This window comes from Anthonomus grandis, chromosome 2 (genome assembly GCF_022605725.1).
Source record: "Anthonomus grandis grandis chromosome 2, icAntGran1.3, whole genome shotgun sequence".
Lineage (NCBI taxonomy): Eukaryota > Metazoa > Arthropoda > Insecta > Coleoptera > Curculionidae > Anthonomus > Anthonomus grandis.
The window spans coordinates 5338136-5354094 of NC_065547.1; the positions used below are offsets into that span (position 1 = coordinate 5338136).

Consider the following 15959-nt stretch of genomic DNA (forward strand, 5'->3'; position numbering starts at 1 on the left):
CATAGAAAATTACGTAAGAACTAATTAATCATACAAAATGATAATAACAAATTAGAGTCCTTTAAAACCAATAAAATAGTCACAGTTTCAGGCAAAACAAGAGTTAAATTCAACAAAACAATTATTTTTATAAATCATGTAGGATACAATTTCAGACAATACTTAATTTTTAATTAATCTTTTAAATGCATTAAAATTTTTAAATTCTTTAATATTTTTTGGCAGTCGATTAAACTCTAACAAACCTTTATTTAGAATACTGTTCAACATTTGTGTAGTGTTTTTTTTGAATTTTCTAATTTATCAATCAAAATATCCCTATCGGCAGTCTCAGAAGCTCTTCTAAAATCTAAAAATACAGCCAAAACTGGATTATTGTTATCAATTGCACTAACAAACTGATCACACATGTTAACCATCACAGTCTCGCAAGAATGACTTACTCGAAATTCCGATTGACCAGAAACAATTATATTATTCTCATCACAATATCTCTATAGCTGCTCCTTGGCAATAAGTTCTAATACTTTTTCGTATACTGGCACAGTATTGATTGGTCTAAAACTCGAGTGCTGCTTAGTACCTGGAACCCTCGGTACCGGACCTACCAAAGATGACTTCCATTCCTTTGGAAGATGACCCTTAGAAAATGATGTATTTATAACATCTAATATTCGGTTTCCAACCACTGCAAAAGCATCTTTAAAAACCCGTGCTGAAACACCAGATTCACCGCCACCAACATTTTTCATTCCACTCACTATTCTTCTTAGGTCAACCATTGAAACGTGTTCAAACCTAGTGAGCTCTGTAAAGCTGTGTTTCCCTACGCTTTCATTTAGATTGAAGTACGTGAAATAGCAGATGGTTGATTTATTGCCGATATGATATTCTCAATGCTCTCCATAAAATACTTATTGAATTTATTGACTATATCCTTATCCGTGCTCAGTGGTCCCTGTTCAAAGATAATTTCCTTCGGTCTAAATACACTTTTTTTCGGGAGTAATGTCTTCAAGTGTTTCCATAGTTCTCTTAAATTTTGCTTATTTTCATCTATTGCCTCTCTGAAATATTTTCTCTAAATTTGATCTCTTTCTTTCATCATTTGTCTTAGTTTATAAGTTATCCATGCTCTATCTTTATACTGTTGCTTCATTGTCGATTTTATTATAGGGCACATTGTATTTATTATTGCCGTTACATCTTCTACAAATGTATTTGCAATCATGTTGACATCTAAGACCTCGCCATTCCATTGAACCTCCAATAGTGAAGCTTGAAACTAATCAGCACCATACTTTTTCCAACACCTTCTAAAGTAATTTATTGTAGAATTTACAAACATTTGTTCTATATCAATAGTTAAAATATAATGATCGCTGATTTTTGGTGTTAAATTTACTTTATGTGATACGTGTTGGATTACTAACAATCTTATTGAATCCACTGGAATAAATTATTTTTAAAAGCTTATCACCGTTAAGCGAGTTTTTCAAAATGTCATAGTTAAAATCACCAACTATAACAATGACTCCTTCAAAATTAGATATCCGTTGATATTGTAGAATTTCTAAAGAAACGCTGAAATAGGTGTCGAATGAAATTATTAGAAGAAACTGTTTTGAAAATACAGTATTTCAATTTCCAATCAGGACAATTTTAATTTTTATGATTTAAATAATTTTTCTATACAAAGTGTTCCCAATGTTTCCCTTATTCTTTCTAATAATGGTTTAGTTAATAATTACATTGATAATAAACATACAAATGTTCTTGATTTGCAGACCTGGATGTGGCGATATTGATTTTATAATTCGGTCCTTAATAACTCCATATGTAACGTATTACATAACGTTAATAGTAAAAAAATCAGTAAATTCCCAACCGTTGAAAGTTGGCTGATGTTATTACTATACCAAAAATTAATAATCCTAGAGAGTTTTGCATTATTGACAGGTGAATATGCTTCCATGATTATTCAAGATTTTTAATAGAGATATCTGATCAGATAAAGCTTCATTTTGAGCAAACAAAATTAGTACCACTGCTCTTCACTCTTTAAGATTTTCGACATATTGGATGGGGCTATTTTTTGCAAAAAGATGAGATATTTTGAAAATACCATTGAACTCACTACGCATTATTTAACGAATAGAAAACAAAGGGTATATATTGGATCAAAGGTGTCTAATTACTTAACAGTGGTGTTCCCCAAAGGTCAATTCTTCCAATATTTCCACGTATACTTTATCATCAACCCTACGGTGTCGAGTCACCAATCAAAATGCACCATAACCTGTAATTATACCAGCAACCCGACAGCATTTCGTGTCGGTCATAAATTATCCGGGAGTGATTTACGTGGGGCGGTTTTTAACTCCCCCCCAGGATAGGGTGTTGCAGTTTGTTTACCCGGCATATGACACGAAAAACAAACAAAACGCGTAATTAAACGTGCAGGTACGGATCTGGAATTAACGGCTTTTTGTTCTGGTCGGAGGATTTGGAAATTTCAAAAATTTACTTTACCTAGATCTCTTTTACTGTCTGGATCATCTGTAAATAGTGTTTAAATGCATGTTTCCAAACGATTAGTATCCATTTCCATTCCTGACTCATACACGCGATAGCAAGTCGTGACGCCAACGTCTGATAAGAAAAGTAATTAAAAAATACCCCCTGGATAATCGGGAGAACCATAAAGTCGAAAATTTACGAGTTAATTGTGTACTTTATTTTAGACTCTCTCAGAATGAAATAAATAAGTCGACTCGACCGCCCTTCGTTTTTATTTATGTTATCGGTCATATAATGCTGCTTTCGCAGCCCTTATAAAAAAAGAGCGAGATATAATCGTGAAATTTTATGGTTTGACGTAAAGCTACGGTTTGCTCGTGTGATTTGCAGATATTGGATTTTTGAGAAATGGGGTGGATGTTTGGGTTCTGAAGGAAGATATGGTCAATAGTGGCAAATATGGGAATTGCGTATTAAATAAAAAAATTATTTTTAGAAAAATTGGTGAAATAGATGTTTGATGAATTTATTAGATGAAGCTAAGTTCCAATTTGCAAGTCTCTAACTTTATTAGTTTCGGAAATCTGAGCATTTTGTCGCTAGAAATTTTTTTAAAAATTTTTTTTTCAACATTTAGGTCGAATTTCTATATAGCAAATTTTTTTTTTTTTTTAAACGCTAAAATAGTGGTTCAATGAATTATTTAGAAGAAGCTATGTTCCAAGTTTCAAGTTTCTAACTTTATTAATTTTAGAGGTGTGAGCATTTTGTCATTAGTATTGTAATGTAATTTTTTTTAACTTCTAAGGCAAATTTCTAATTGCAAATATTTTTTCGAAGAAACGCTGAAATAGGTATCTAATGAATTAATGAGAAGAAGCTATGTTCCAAATTTCAAATTTCTAACTTTATTAATTTAAGAGGTGTGAGCATTTTGTCATTAGTAATGTAATTTTTTTTTTTTAACTTCTAAGGCAAATTTCTACATTGCAAAATTTTTTTCGAAGAAACGGTGAAATAGGTATCTAATGAATTAATTAAAAGAAGCTATATTCCATATATCAAGTTTCTAACTTCATTGATTTTAGAGATGTGAGCATTTTGTCATTAGTAATAAATGTTTTTTAACTTCTAAGGCGAATTTCTACATTGCAAAAAAATTTTCGAAGGAACGAAAACAAGAAACAAAGAAAAAGATTTCAAAGAAAACAAGAAATAAAACGAAGAAAGAAAACAACTAGTAATTATCAAAGAAGATACTATGAGCTATATGTGACTGCTAATTTACATATATAACATAATGCGTGATGTCCACAAAAATCGTTTAGCAAGTCAAAACATTAAATATTGTCCACAATTACCTCAATTGACCCTACAAAAAATTAAAGGGTTTTCTGTATTTCTGTAGACAAATAGTGGCACCCTTAATATGATGGAGAACTTTATAATAGAGTTACTGGTGATCATTTCACTTATTTGAACACTTGCTGCTGCTTCTTTACTAATCTTCATTTCACAGACAGATTCCTTTTCTGAACCAGATTCTTCGTTAACTTCTTTCATTTCTGCAGATTCATTGTCTATATAATCTCCTTTATTTCTTCAGAAACAACTTCTATTAGAAGCTCTTTATTACTATACTCTTTAATTTCTGAATATTTTAGATTCCTTGCTAAGTTGCTGTATTTTTACAACATTCGTTGTTCTTAGGTTTATTTCGTCACTTGCTGTTTTAATTGCATATTCCTCATTACTAGAAACTTTTATTTTTAGCAATTTGCTGACTGAGGGTTCACTTATTTTTTCACAAACTGTTGTTATTTCAGATGCTTTATCACTTAATTTTAGCAGGTTCACTGGTCTTTTCCTCTGGTGGTTCAATTTCCCTAATTTTCAGAGAGAGCTGAACAACACCCAATTAAGATATGGTCCAAAAAGTTATGTAAAATGATGAAAAAAATATATTTTTTTAAATCATAATTCAATTACATACAAACCCCATAAAGTTATCTCTCAAATATAATAAGTCGCATACAATTAAAGGTACAATAATTCAACTATGGACTAGGAAAGCTATCACTAGAGCTACTTGTATGTAGCACAAAATTACCTTGAAGTCCATTATTGCATTAGGAGAAGCTGCGTTCTAAATTTCTAACTTCTTCGGATTCAAAGATTTGAGCATTTTGTCCCACAAATAAATTTTAATTAAAAAAAAAATCCAACTAATGCCAGTGGTCTAAATTGTTCTTTTTTCTCCCTCAGAAGTGCAGAATCGTACAGCGCGTACGTGGAAACCATGCCGTGGCTCTCGATACCATTCCAGCAAGCGTCAGTAAGAGCTGAACTGGCTCAGCTATACGGAATCAGGGGCATCCCGACGCTGTTGCTATTGGACAGTAACGGCCACGTGATCACTATGGACGCCAGATCGGAAATTATGGAAGATCCCTTGGCCCAGGTACACGAGCACTTTCCAAAAATAACAATCTCTTCTTAAGTTAAATATTTTTTAGAATTTCCCATGGAAACCGAGGGCAGTGAACATTTTAACCGATAGATTCTTGACTAAGTTTCACGACTTTCCTGCCATAGTACTCTTTGTTGGTAAGTCTTAGTAAGGAATATTATTTATGAGATGTTTTACTACAAAATTCTTTTGTAGACTCAGAAGAAACTGAACTGCAGTTTGCTGAATCGGTACTGCTGCCAGCGGCTCACAATTACTATAAAATGAATAATATTAATATTTCGGCCACGCCTGAGGACCGTCTGTTTTCCACTTGTGACCAAGAAGACTACTTCCTACAGTTTCTTATTGGGACTGATAACGAATCTACTGATATTTTAAGGGATCTTATAGGTAAACATCTAGTTTAGTCCATGAGCATATGCCAAAGAACCTAACAAACATCTTATGAATGATATTTGAAGGCATTCTAGAAAGATTTTGAGCACTAGTTTCTACTATTAAAAGTTTTGCCTCATGGAGATCTCATGGAGATTTTGAGAGTTACAATTGTTAGTTAATGTGTAGTCCTCACTATAGTCCCTTAATAGTTTTTCGATTATACTTTAGCTTGTACTAATTTATTTAAAAAAAATACATTCTACCCAAAAAAAAATCTAAAACCAACGTGTTCGTTTTTTTTAACGCTTGAAAAAAAAAATCATGATGCTTTAAATAGTTGTCGAAATTCACTCTAGCTTCCACTAATTTATTTAAAAAAAGATATTGTGCACAAAAAAATATTAAAACCAACGTTCTTCCCTATGAAATAACATTTTGTCACTTTTTCCTATTTTTTTTGGTACATCTTTAGCAAAGATCATTTAGTAATACACACTTTATACGCTTCCACTGAGATTTTCTTCAAAATGTTATATTGACCTACTTTTCCAGATTAATTGGTATTCCAAATCTTCTGGAAACACCTTATCTTTGTTAAATTTTAAGGTTCTTTTTCCTTTCTTACAAGGAAAATGTGATAGGCTTATACACTTCCAGGCTCTTCTCAGCTTCGAAGGAGCATGAACATTCTTTTTTATATTTCTGGCCTTATTTTTTTCACTTCATGTAAAAATAACTTAAAGGGTTTTAAAATCATACCCAAAAATATCCACTAATGCGTAATAACTTTTATGTATCAATATACGTTCCAAATCTTTTAATGAGTGTCTCTTAGATGTTGATGGACAAAATTTCCTCTAACTTAAAGAGTGTTTAAGGTACAAATTTCGTTCTGATATGAAATTATTGGGAAAGAAATGGACCTTTTTATGGCTTAAACACTTCGGAAACTATTCCAATTATTAATTGAAAATGTGGTTTAAAAAACTGCCCTAAGTACTCAAATCTTCCATCCACAAATACATTTCTATCGTTAAATCCTCCCCCCAAAATCCCTCGACCATTGTAGTAATAGTTTTTACTTAAGAGGACAGATAATAAGACAGAGAATAAAGACATAAAAATGTCAATAAGTATAATTTTACTCTCGACTTGTTGAAGAAAAACACTATTTTACCCTTTCATGCTCTCTTTGGTTGTAGAAAGTTGTTCCCTATTCATATATTTGTCGCTTTTTTCTTCCCTTATGAGTAAATCCTTAGTAAAGATCATTTAGCAATGCACACTTTATATGCTTCCACTGAGATTTTCTTCAAATTGTTACATTGACCTACTTTTCCAGATTAATTGGTATTCCAAATCTTCTGGAAACACCTTATCTTTCTTAAATGTTAAGGATCTTTTTTCTTTCTTACAAGGAAAATGTGATAGGCTTATACACTTCCAGGCTCTTCTCAGCTTCGAAGGAGCATGAACATTCTTTTTTATATTTCTGGCCTCATTTTTTTCACTTTATGTAAAAATAACTTAAAGGGTTTTAAAATCATACCCAAAAATATCCACTAATGCGTAATAACTTTTATGTATCAATATACGTTCCAAATCTTTTAATGAGTGTCTCTTAGATGTTGATGGACAAAATTCCCTCTAACTTAAAGAATTTTTAAGGTACAAATTTCGATCTGATATGAAATTATTGGGAAAGAAATTCACCTTTTTATGGCTCAAACACTTCTAAAACTATTCCAATTATTAATTGAAAATGTGGTCTAAAAAACTGCCCTAACTACTCAAATCTTCCATCCACAACTACATTTCTATAGTTAAATCCTCCCCCCAAAATCCCTCTACCATTGTAGTAATAGTTTCCCTTAAAATGACAGATAATAAGACATAAAAATGTTAATTAGTGTAATTTTACTCGACCTGTTGAAGAAAAACACTATTTTTCCCTTTCATGCTCTCTTTGGTTGTAGAAAGTTGTTCCCTATTCATATATTTGTCGCTTTTTTCTTCCCTTATGAGTAAATCCTTAGTAAAGATCATTTAGCAATGCACAATTTATATGCTTCCACTGAGATTTTCTTCAAAATATTATATTGACCTACTTTTCCAGATTAATTGGTATTCCAAATCTTCTGGAAACACTTTATCTTTCTTAAATGTTAAGGATATTTTTTCTTTCTTACAATGAAATGTGATAGGCTTATACACTTCCAGGCTCTTCTCAGCTTCGAAGGGGTGTAAAAATTCTTTTTTCTCTTTTAGGCCTCATTTATTTCACTTATTGTGAAAAAATTATGAAAATGTCTTAAAGGGTTTTCAAAATTATACCCAAAAATTTCCACTAATACGTAATAATTTTTATGTTTCTATATAAGTTTGAAATCTTTTATTTGAGTCTCTCTAAGACGTTGATGGACAAAATTCCCTCTAACTTAAAGAGTTTTTAAGGTACACATTTCGATCTAATATGAAATCATTGGGAAAGAAATTCACCTTTTTATGGCTCAAACACTTCTGAAACTATTCCAATTATTAATTGAAAATGTGGTCTAAAAAACTGCCCTAACTACTTAAATCTTCCATCCACAACTACATTTCTATCGTTAAATCCTCCCCCCAAAATCCTTCGACCATTGTAGTAATAGTTTTTCTTAAGAGGACAGATAATAAGACAGAGAATAAAGACATAAAAATGTCAATAAGTATAATTTTACTCTCGACTTGTTGAAGAAAAACACTATTTTACCCTTTCATGCTCTCTTTGGTTGTAGAAAGTTGTTCCCTATTCATATATTTGTCGCTTTTTTCTTCCCTTATGAGTAAATCCTTAGTAAAGATCATTTAGCAATGCACAATTTATATGCTTCTCCTGAGATTTTCTTCAAAATATTATATTGACCTACTTTTCCAGATTAATTGGTATTCCAAATCTTCTGGAAACACCTTATCTTTCTTAAATGTTAAGGATCTTTTTTCTTTCTTACAATGAAATGTGATTGGCTTATACACTTCCAGGCTCTTCTCAGCTTCGAAGGGGTGTAAAAATTCTTTTTTCTCTTTTAGGCCTCATTTTTTTCACTTAATGTGAAAAAATTATGAAAATATCTTAAAGGGTTTTCAAAATTATACCCAAAAATTTCCACTAATACGTAATAATTTTTATGTTTCTATATAAGTTTGAAATCTTTTATTTGAGTCTCTCTAAGACGTTGATGGACAAAATTCCCTCTAACTTAAAGAGTTTTTAAGGTACACATTTCGATCTAATATGAAATCATTGGGAAAGAAATTCACCTTTTTATGGCTCAAACACTTCTGAAACTATTCCAATTATTAATTGAAAATGTGGTCTAAAAAACTGCCCTAACTACTCAAATCTTCCATCCACAACTACATTTCTATCGTTAAATCCTCCCCCCAAAATCCTTCGACCATTGTAGTAATAGTTTTTCTTAAAAGGACGGAGAATAAGACAGAGAATAAAGACATAAAAATATCAATTTGTATAATTTTACTCTCGACCTGTTGAATAAGAAAACTATTTTTTCCTTTTATGCTCTCTTTGGTTGCAGGAAGTTGTTCCCTATTCATATATTTGTCGCTTTTTTCTTCCCTTATCAGTAAATCCTTAGTAAAGATCATTTAGCAATGCACACTTTATATGTTTCCACTGATATTTTCTTCAAATTGTTATATTGACCTACTTTTCCAGATTAATTGGTATTCCAAATCCTCTGGAAACCCCTCAGCTTTATTACATTTTGAGGTACCTTTGTCGTTCTTCTAATGAAAATGTGATTGGCTTATACACTTCCAAGCTCTTCTCAGCCTCCAAGACGTGCCAAATCTCTTTTTTCTCTGTGTTGGCCTCGTTTTTTCCCTTAGTGTGAAAAAGTTATGAAAATGTCTTAAAAGGTTTTAAAATTATACCCAAAACTGTTCAATGATATTTATGTTTCAATATACGCTTCAAATTTACTAATTGAGCGACTCTAGATCTTGGTGAACAAAATTCCCTCTAATTCAAAGAGTTTTTAAGGTACAAATTTCATTCTGATAAGAAATGCGCGTATATGTTTTTGGATAAAACATATTCCAGCTATTTATGAAAAATATGGTTTTTGCCATCTCATGGAAATTTTGAGTATTAAAGTTAGTTGAGTATCACTGTTAAAATACTCCCTATTCTTATAAATCCTTAACTCACGAGGACGTTTTTACCCTCAAATCGATCCTCATGAGTCTATCTATTTTGATGGAGAAGAGTGTGAAAATCCTTCCTTAGATGTTCCTCTAAATATGTCCTTTAATGATCAAAAATCATGATGTTACTTATATACTAGGTTTCTTTTGAACCCACGTGGACCAAATTCACTCTTACTCAGAGTGTTTTGGAAGTACAAAATTCGTTTTAGAGTGAAAGCGAAGAAATAAAAAAAATACTTCTTTACAAGTTTTCCAATCTTGCTCTAGTATGTACTAATTTATTAAGAAAAATAAATAGTTTTTTCTTATTGACCTTCTTTGTTTCCTTTACTAACTGATCAGGAGCAAATATCAGTTAGAAATGAGCATTTTTAGGATTTTTATTAAGAGCCATTTAGTTTTTTGACACACTCTCCATTATCTAAACATAGATTTTTTGCCCAATAAGAAAATTGTTCCCTTTCATGCTCTCTTAGTTTCTAGAAAGTTCTTCCCTATTCACATTTTGTCACTTTTTCGTTCCCTTGTCGATAAATCCTTAGTAAAGATAATTTAGCAATGAATACTTTATGTGCTTTCACTCAGATTCTCTTCAAAATGTTATATTAACCTTATTTTCCAGATTAATTGGTATTCCAAATTTTCTGGAAACACATTGTCTTTAATAAATGTTAAGGTTTTTTTTTTTTTCTTACAATGAAAATGTGATTGGCCTATACACTTCCAGGCTCTTCTCTGCCCTAACAGGTTATTTTTACTGAAAAGCAAGATATCACCCTTCCATACGATTTTAATTTTTTTTTAACTTTTTGGCCTCATTTTTTCACTTAATGTGAAAAAATTATGAAAATGTGCATAATAATTGTTATGTTTCAATATACGTTTCAAATTTTCTAATTGAGCGTCTCTTAGATCTTGCTGAACAAAATTCCCTCTAATTCACCCTTATTTGGCTGAGACACTTTTAAGAATATTCCAACTTATAAAAAAAAAATATGGTGAAGAAATGTAAAAATATGGTTAAGAAAATTGGCCCAGCCAAAATTGCCCTAATTATCTAAGTCTTCCATCTACAACCACATTTCTTTCATTAAATCCTCACCCAAAAACTCTTCTACCATTGTAGTTTTTGAACAGATTCCAAATAGTGTGATTTTACTCGATTTGTTAAATAAGAAAATTATTCTTCCCTTCCATGCTCTCTTAATTTCTAGGGAGTTCTTCCCTATTTACATTTTTTCACACTTTCCTTCCCTTGTCGATAAAACCTTAGTAAAGATCATTCAGCAATAAACACTTTATATGCTTCCACTCAGATTCTTTTCAAAATGTTATATTAACCTACTTTTCCAGATAAATTGGTAATCCAATAATTCGGGAAACACCTTGTCTTTATTAAATTGTAAGGTTCTTTTTTCGTTGTTACAATGAAAATGTGATTGGCCTATACACTTCCAAGCTCTTTTCAGCTTTCAAGGGGTGTCAATTCTATTTACTCTCTTTTTGGCCTCATTTTTTCACTTAATGTGAAAAAAATATAAAAATATCCTAAAGGGTTTTATATACAAAAATGCCCACTAATGCATAATAATTGTTATGTTTCAATATACCTTTCAAAATTTCTAATTGAGTCTCTCTTAAATCTTGGTGAACAAAATTCCCTCTAACTCAAAGAGTTTTTAAGGTACAAATTTCGTTCTGATATGAAATTATTGAGAAAGAAATGCACTTTTATTTAGCTGAAAAAGTTTTAAGAATATTTCAACTATTTATTGCAAATATGGTCAATAAATGTAAAAATATGGTTAAGAAAATTGTCCCAACCAAAACTGCCTTAATTATCTAAGTCTTCCATCCACAACCACATTTCCTTCATTAAATCCACACCCAAAAACTTTTCTACCATTGTAGTTTTTGAACAGATACCACATAAAATTCTAAATAGTGTGATTTTACTCGATTTGTTAAATAAGAAAATTATTCTTCCCTTCCATGCTCTCTTAGTTTCTAGCAAGTTCTTTCCTATTCACAATTTGTCACTTTTTTCTTCCCTTGTCGGTAAATCCTTAGTAAACATCATTCAGCAATGAACACTTTATATGCTTTCACTCAGATTTTTTTCAAAATATTATATTAACCTTCTTTTCCAGATTAATTGGTATTCCAAATTTTCTGGAAACACATTGCCTTTATTAAATTTTAAGGTTTTTTTTCTTTCTTACAATGAAAATGTGATTGGCCTATACACTTCCAGGCTCTTCTCTACCCTAAAATTAATTATACATTATATAAAATGTTTTAATATACATTTTAAATTGACCGTTTCTTAGATCTTGATGAATAAAATTAACTGAAAGAATTTTTAAGGTACAAAGAAATGCACCTTGTTTTGGCTGAAGTCCTTTTAAGAATACCCCAATTATTTATTGAATTAAAAGTGGAAATATCATCTTAAGAAAATTGGCTCAACTTTATTTTAGGTCTGGACGACGTGGTGCCTCTACTGGTAGCAATAGACATCCCGAACAGGAGATACGCAACCATGGAGTACGGCCTGGAAATCACCACGGACACAGTACACGAGTTCGTAAGGAAATTTCAACTGAACGATTTGAAATTTAAGGACGTTAGTGAGGAGGGAGTGGAAAATGCCGAAAATTTGTAAAACTCTTCTGTTCTTAAATCCTTGATAAACTTTTTAGGAATATTCTGATTTGAGGTGCGGTGGATTGTGCTAGAAATGTGAAAAGACTTAATATAAGCGGCGGTTTGTATTAAAATATGTGAAACGAAAGAATAAATTCCAGTTAGTCGATTAGAATATATTATGAATGGTATTATTGAGACGATAAGTCTCTTTTGGAGTATTGTTTTTATTTCAAATTACCGTAATGGTGTAAAGAGAAAATGTTCGAAATAAAACTAAAAGATGCCTCTTAGGAATATTGAATAATGAACAAAATATAGAGGAAATGATGGATAAAACTTATCCCTAAGATTAAATTGGCTGTTATTTTTGTATAAGCATGTGTTCTATTTATTTTTATGTAAAAAAAGGTGCATATTTTGTACTCAAATTGGCACTTAATAATTTATTCCCAACAAACTTTTATAGAGGGAATTCAATATGAAAGCCTATAGGGTAGCCACTGGTTTTTTAGTAAACATTCCTGGGATATCCTAGCAATGTGGTGAAAGGTTTGAATTTTTATTTTGATATAAATTGAGAGTAGTTTTCAGTTAAAAATTCCTGGGATAATTAAATTTTATTCATTAACTCGAATTCCAATTTGCTTGGTAACTTACTTCGACTTAAAGAATGTCAATTATAAAACAAATGAACTGAAGAACGTTTTATTTAGAAAAAAACCTATTAGAAGACCAAATTAAATCAAGTTTCTTTGTAAATATACAACCATTTTGGAGTTATTCATAGATTTGAAAAAAACCTTGATATTGTCAAAGGCTTTACAAAAATCCAAATATCTTGAAAACTCATGCAACGATTTTATTGGTTTTAGTTTCATATAAAAGCTGATGGGTTTCTGTACTAAAAGGGTTCTTACAAACTTCCTTGTAAATGCTACCGTATTGGAGTAAATGAGTAGTTTTTTATTTAATTAAATAAATATTGATATTGTCAAAGGCCTTGCAAAAATCCAAATATCTTAAAAACTTCCTCCTACAATAATGGCTTTCGTAGGTTGGAATGGAAGCTATGTGATCTTTTACTAGCTGCAAACTGTTTTCACTTATTTTGTTTGGAGGCTCTTTACGACCTCTTTTATCTTTTTCACATATTCCTGTTGAGTTCATTTTTAATAATACAGTCGTTATAAATTTATTAGAAATATCGAAGGTTTTTTCAAAGCACCCTTTACAAACTTGAATCAACTCGCCATTAACTTTCAAATGAAAAACGTTAACACAGTCTCGCTTTTTCTTCCTTTCTGACGTTATTGCTGTTTTCTTTCTTTGTTTCGTAATAAGACTTGCGGTATAGGCAACCCTCTCGTCAAAGTCGCCAATTGACCAGAAATAATCAAAAAGCATGTCCAACTGAACATCATCTACTTTACTACAACATCCATTCCTACAAGAGCATAAAGGTCTTCTCTCTCTTTTTCTGATAAGTTTCCCCTTGCTGGTAGTATATTCCCTACCCAAATTTCTGTTTGTTTTTCTTAACTTTCTTTTCTCCCTGGTTTCTTCCTTTACTGTTTTCCGACCTCGCCTATTTTCTTTAATAACATTTTCCACTTGACCCGCCGAATTGTTGTTTTTCTTTTTTATTTTATCTGCAAGTTGCTGTAGATTAACCATATCAGAATCTGAACTTTCTGACTCTGGGGCGTAGTCTTTATCCTTATCGCTGTCGTCACAATCGCCAGGATCATCACCTAATTGTTCGTTACCTGGTGATGGCAGAACCTCTGAAATTAAACAATGACCTACAATTAATTTTTTTATTGCCATATTATCATGAATTTTACTTCTTTATTCTAGTTTTCAAATAGCTAGTAAATGGTATAAACTAACCGGCTTGAACAAAACATCATTCAAAAAAGTAGAATGGGGAAGTAACATTTTATTTTTTGATACGTAAAATAGTTTCCACAGTTCAAAATGCTGTATCAAACATTTACCTAACTCGTCTCAAATTCCCGAAATAATTTCAAATTCTATTTGACACCAAAGAATATCTATAAATTGAAAGCAAATTTAATCATATTTACCGTGTATAGATGACACATCATCCTCAAAATACGGTGTTGTAGATAAAGGAACATTATGCAAAGTAACGAATTCCTTCTTATTAGATTGCTCTGACATCTCTGTTAAAACATCCTGTGAAGTAGATGGTATCTGGTCTATGACATTGGTGCTTGTACAACAAATCTCTTGCCAAGTCTGCTTACCTATAAAAATATTAATAACAGAAATTAATTCGATATAAAATACAGTACCTTAAATTTTAGTGACTTGGCACGCTGTATTTGACTTTTAGTATATGGATAAAAAAATAGTAGGTATGTAGCTAAAAAAATACAGACTAAACCTAGTAAAAAATTTAAAATAATTTAACATCTTTTATAATCGACAACAATATACTGAAATAATAGTATTAATTTAAAGCAATTTTAAATTTTAGATCTGTGCGCGGGTAAAGAAGTACAAGTCCCAAATCCCAGAAACGGTACAGTATTATTAGTGAAAGAACAATAATTGCGTATTAAACATAAAAGCATAATTTAATATTTGAGCTGAACTTACCATCCTCAACGGCACAAAGATTATCAAATCCATTTTCTTTGCACATATCAATCATTAATTTTGTTCTTTTTGAAGCCATAACCTCACTTAAACTAATGACAAAACTATGCACTTTAACCCAAACAGGACGTTCTATAGTCTTCTTTGCCTGTTCTGGCAGGGTTCTAGAACTTATTTAAGCAACCAAAGGTTTCTAAACTTGTTTAAAACCAAATTATGTCGATTATTTTGCTAAGCATTCAACACGCCATGCGTCATTAAAAATATGTAAACAAAAATAATAGTGACATATTCGTACGGCACAAAATAACGTGGGTTGTTCTGTGATTAGGGTAAAGAGGTATAAGTCATGTTAAATCGCTTTACGCCAAACCAGCTTCTTGTGAAAACGGATATATAATGATATATATCCATACTCCCTATATATACATATTTTAAACCTGTTTTACACAATTGAAAATACGGATTTTAAACGCGGCTAGAGTTATACCCTTTTACACAATTCAAGATCTTGAAAAGTGGTGTCGAATTTTGCGTTAACCTCATTTTATAAATATTCTGACTTATACCCCTTTACCCGCGCACGAGCGATTTATAGTAAAAGAGTTTTACTTACCTATGTGTACGAAGGCGAGATATTGCTGTATTTTTTAGAATATGGTTGCACGTGTCACACTTAGCTCCCATTCTTCCATTGTCCAAATGTAATGATTCAAATCCGAGTTCCTTGTATAAATTGTGGGGCTTTCTGCCCTTTTCAGAGTATGCGGTATCGGTATTCATCATGGTATCAACTGTGGTACCAACAGGGGTACAATTACAACACTAGGGTATTAAATTATCACGAAAAACAAACAGCTTAGCTCTAAAAACCGTTAAAAATGAATTTAAACGATGTAAACAACTAGTTTCATAACCTTAAATTTAGAAGCAGATTTTGCGACATTTTTAATTTGCGACAAATTTCAATTTACTACATTTGCGACGTCGTAAATGTAACAATGTAGTAAATTTATTTTTGCCGCGTATTACCCAACCCTGTATACTATAACAACTTGTTGTTATAGTATACTGTGGTACATATTTGTAACATAGAGTTTTC

At 31.4% G+C, this 15959-nt stretch overlaps 2 protein-coding genes across 3 annotated transcripts in view; one reads left to right on the forward strand and one right to left on the reverse strand.

Moving 5' to 3' along the window:
- Positions 1-12409, forward strand: part of LOC126750089 (nucleoredoxin-like) — a 105679-nt gene extending 93270 nt beyond the window's left edge. For both annotated transcript variants that reach the window (XM_050459594.1, XM_050459593.1), the window contains exons 6-9: positions 4786-4981; positions 5037-5127; positions 5186-5383; positions 12064-12409. In XM_050459594.1, coding sequence (XP_050315551.1) covers positions 4786-4981; positions 5037-5127; positions 5186-5383; positions 12064-12248 — 670 coding nt within the window. In that variant the 3' untranslated portion in view covers positions 12249-12409. The remainder of the gene's footprint in view (positions 1-4785; positions 4982-5036; positions 5128-5185; positions 5384-12063) is intronic.
- A 496-nt stretch (positions 12410-12905) lies between these two features.
- On the reverse strand, positions 12906-15454 carry LOC126749548 (uncharacterized). Its single transcript, XM_050459259.1, has 4 exons — positions 14858-15454; positions 14320-14502; positions 13270-14016; positions 12906-12925 (listed from the first exon to the last, which is right to left on the reverse strand). Exons 1-4 carry the CDS (start codon positions 14934-14936, stop codon positions 12906-12908), a joined length of 1029 nt encoding a protein of 342 aa, XP_050315216.1. The 5' UTR covers positions 14937-15454.
- Between the last annotated feature and the right edge of the window lie 505 nt (positions 15455-15959).

Excerpts from the sequence above, each read along its gene's own strand:
- LOC126749548 (XM_050459259.1), bottom strand. The coding sequence starts at position 14,936 with ATGGCTTCAAAAAGAACAAAATTAATGATTGATATGTGCAAAGAAAAT. Across the intron at positions 14,503-14,857 it reads TCTTTGTGCCGTTGAGGATG|GTAAGCAGACTTGGCAAGAG; the intron begins GTAAGTTCAGCT and ends ATATTTTTATAG. Across the intron at positions 12,926-13,269 it reads AACCTACGAAAGCCATTATT|TTCATTTGTTTTATAATTGA; the intron begins GTAGGAGGAAGT and ends AACGTTCTTCAG.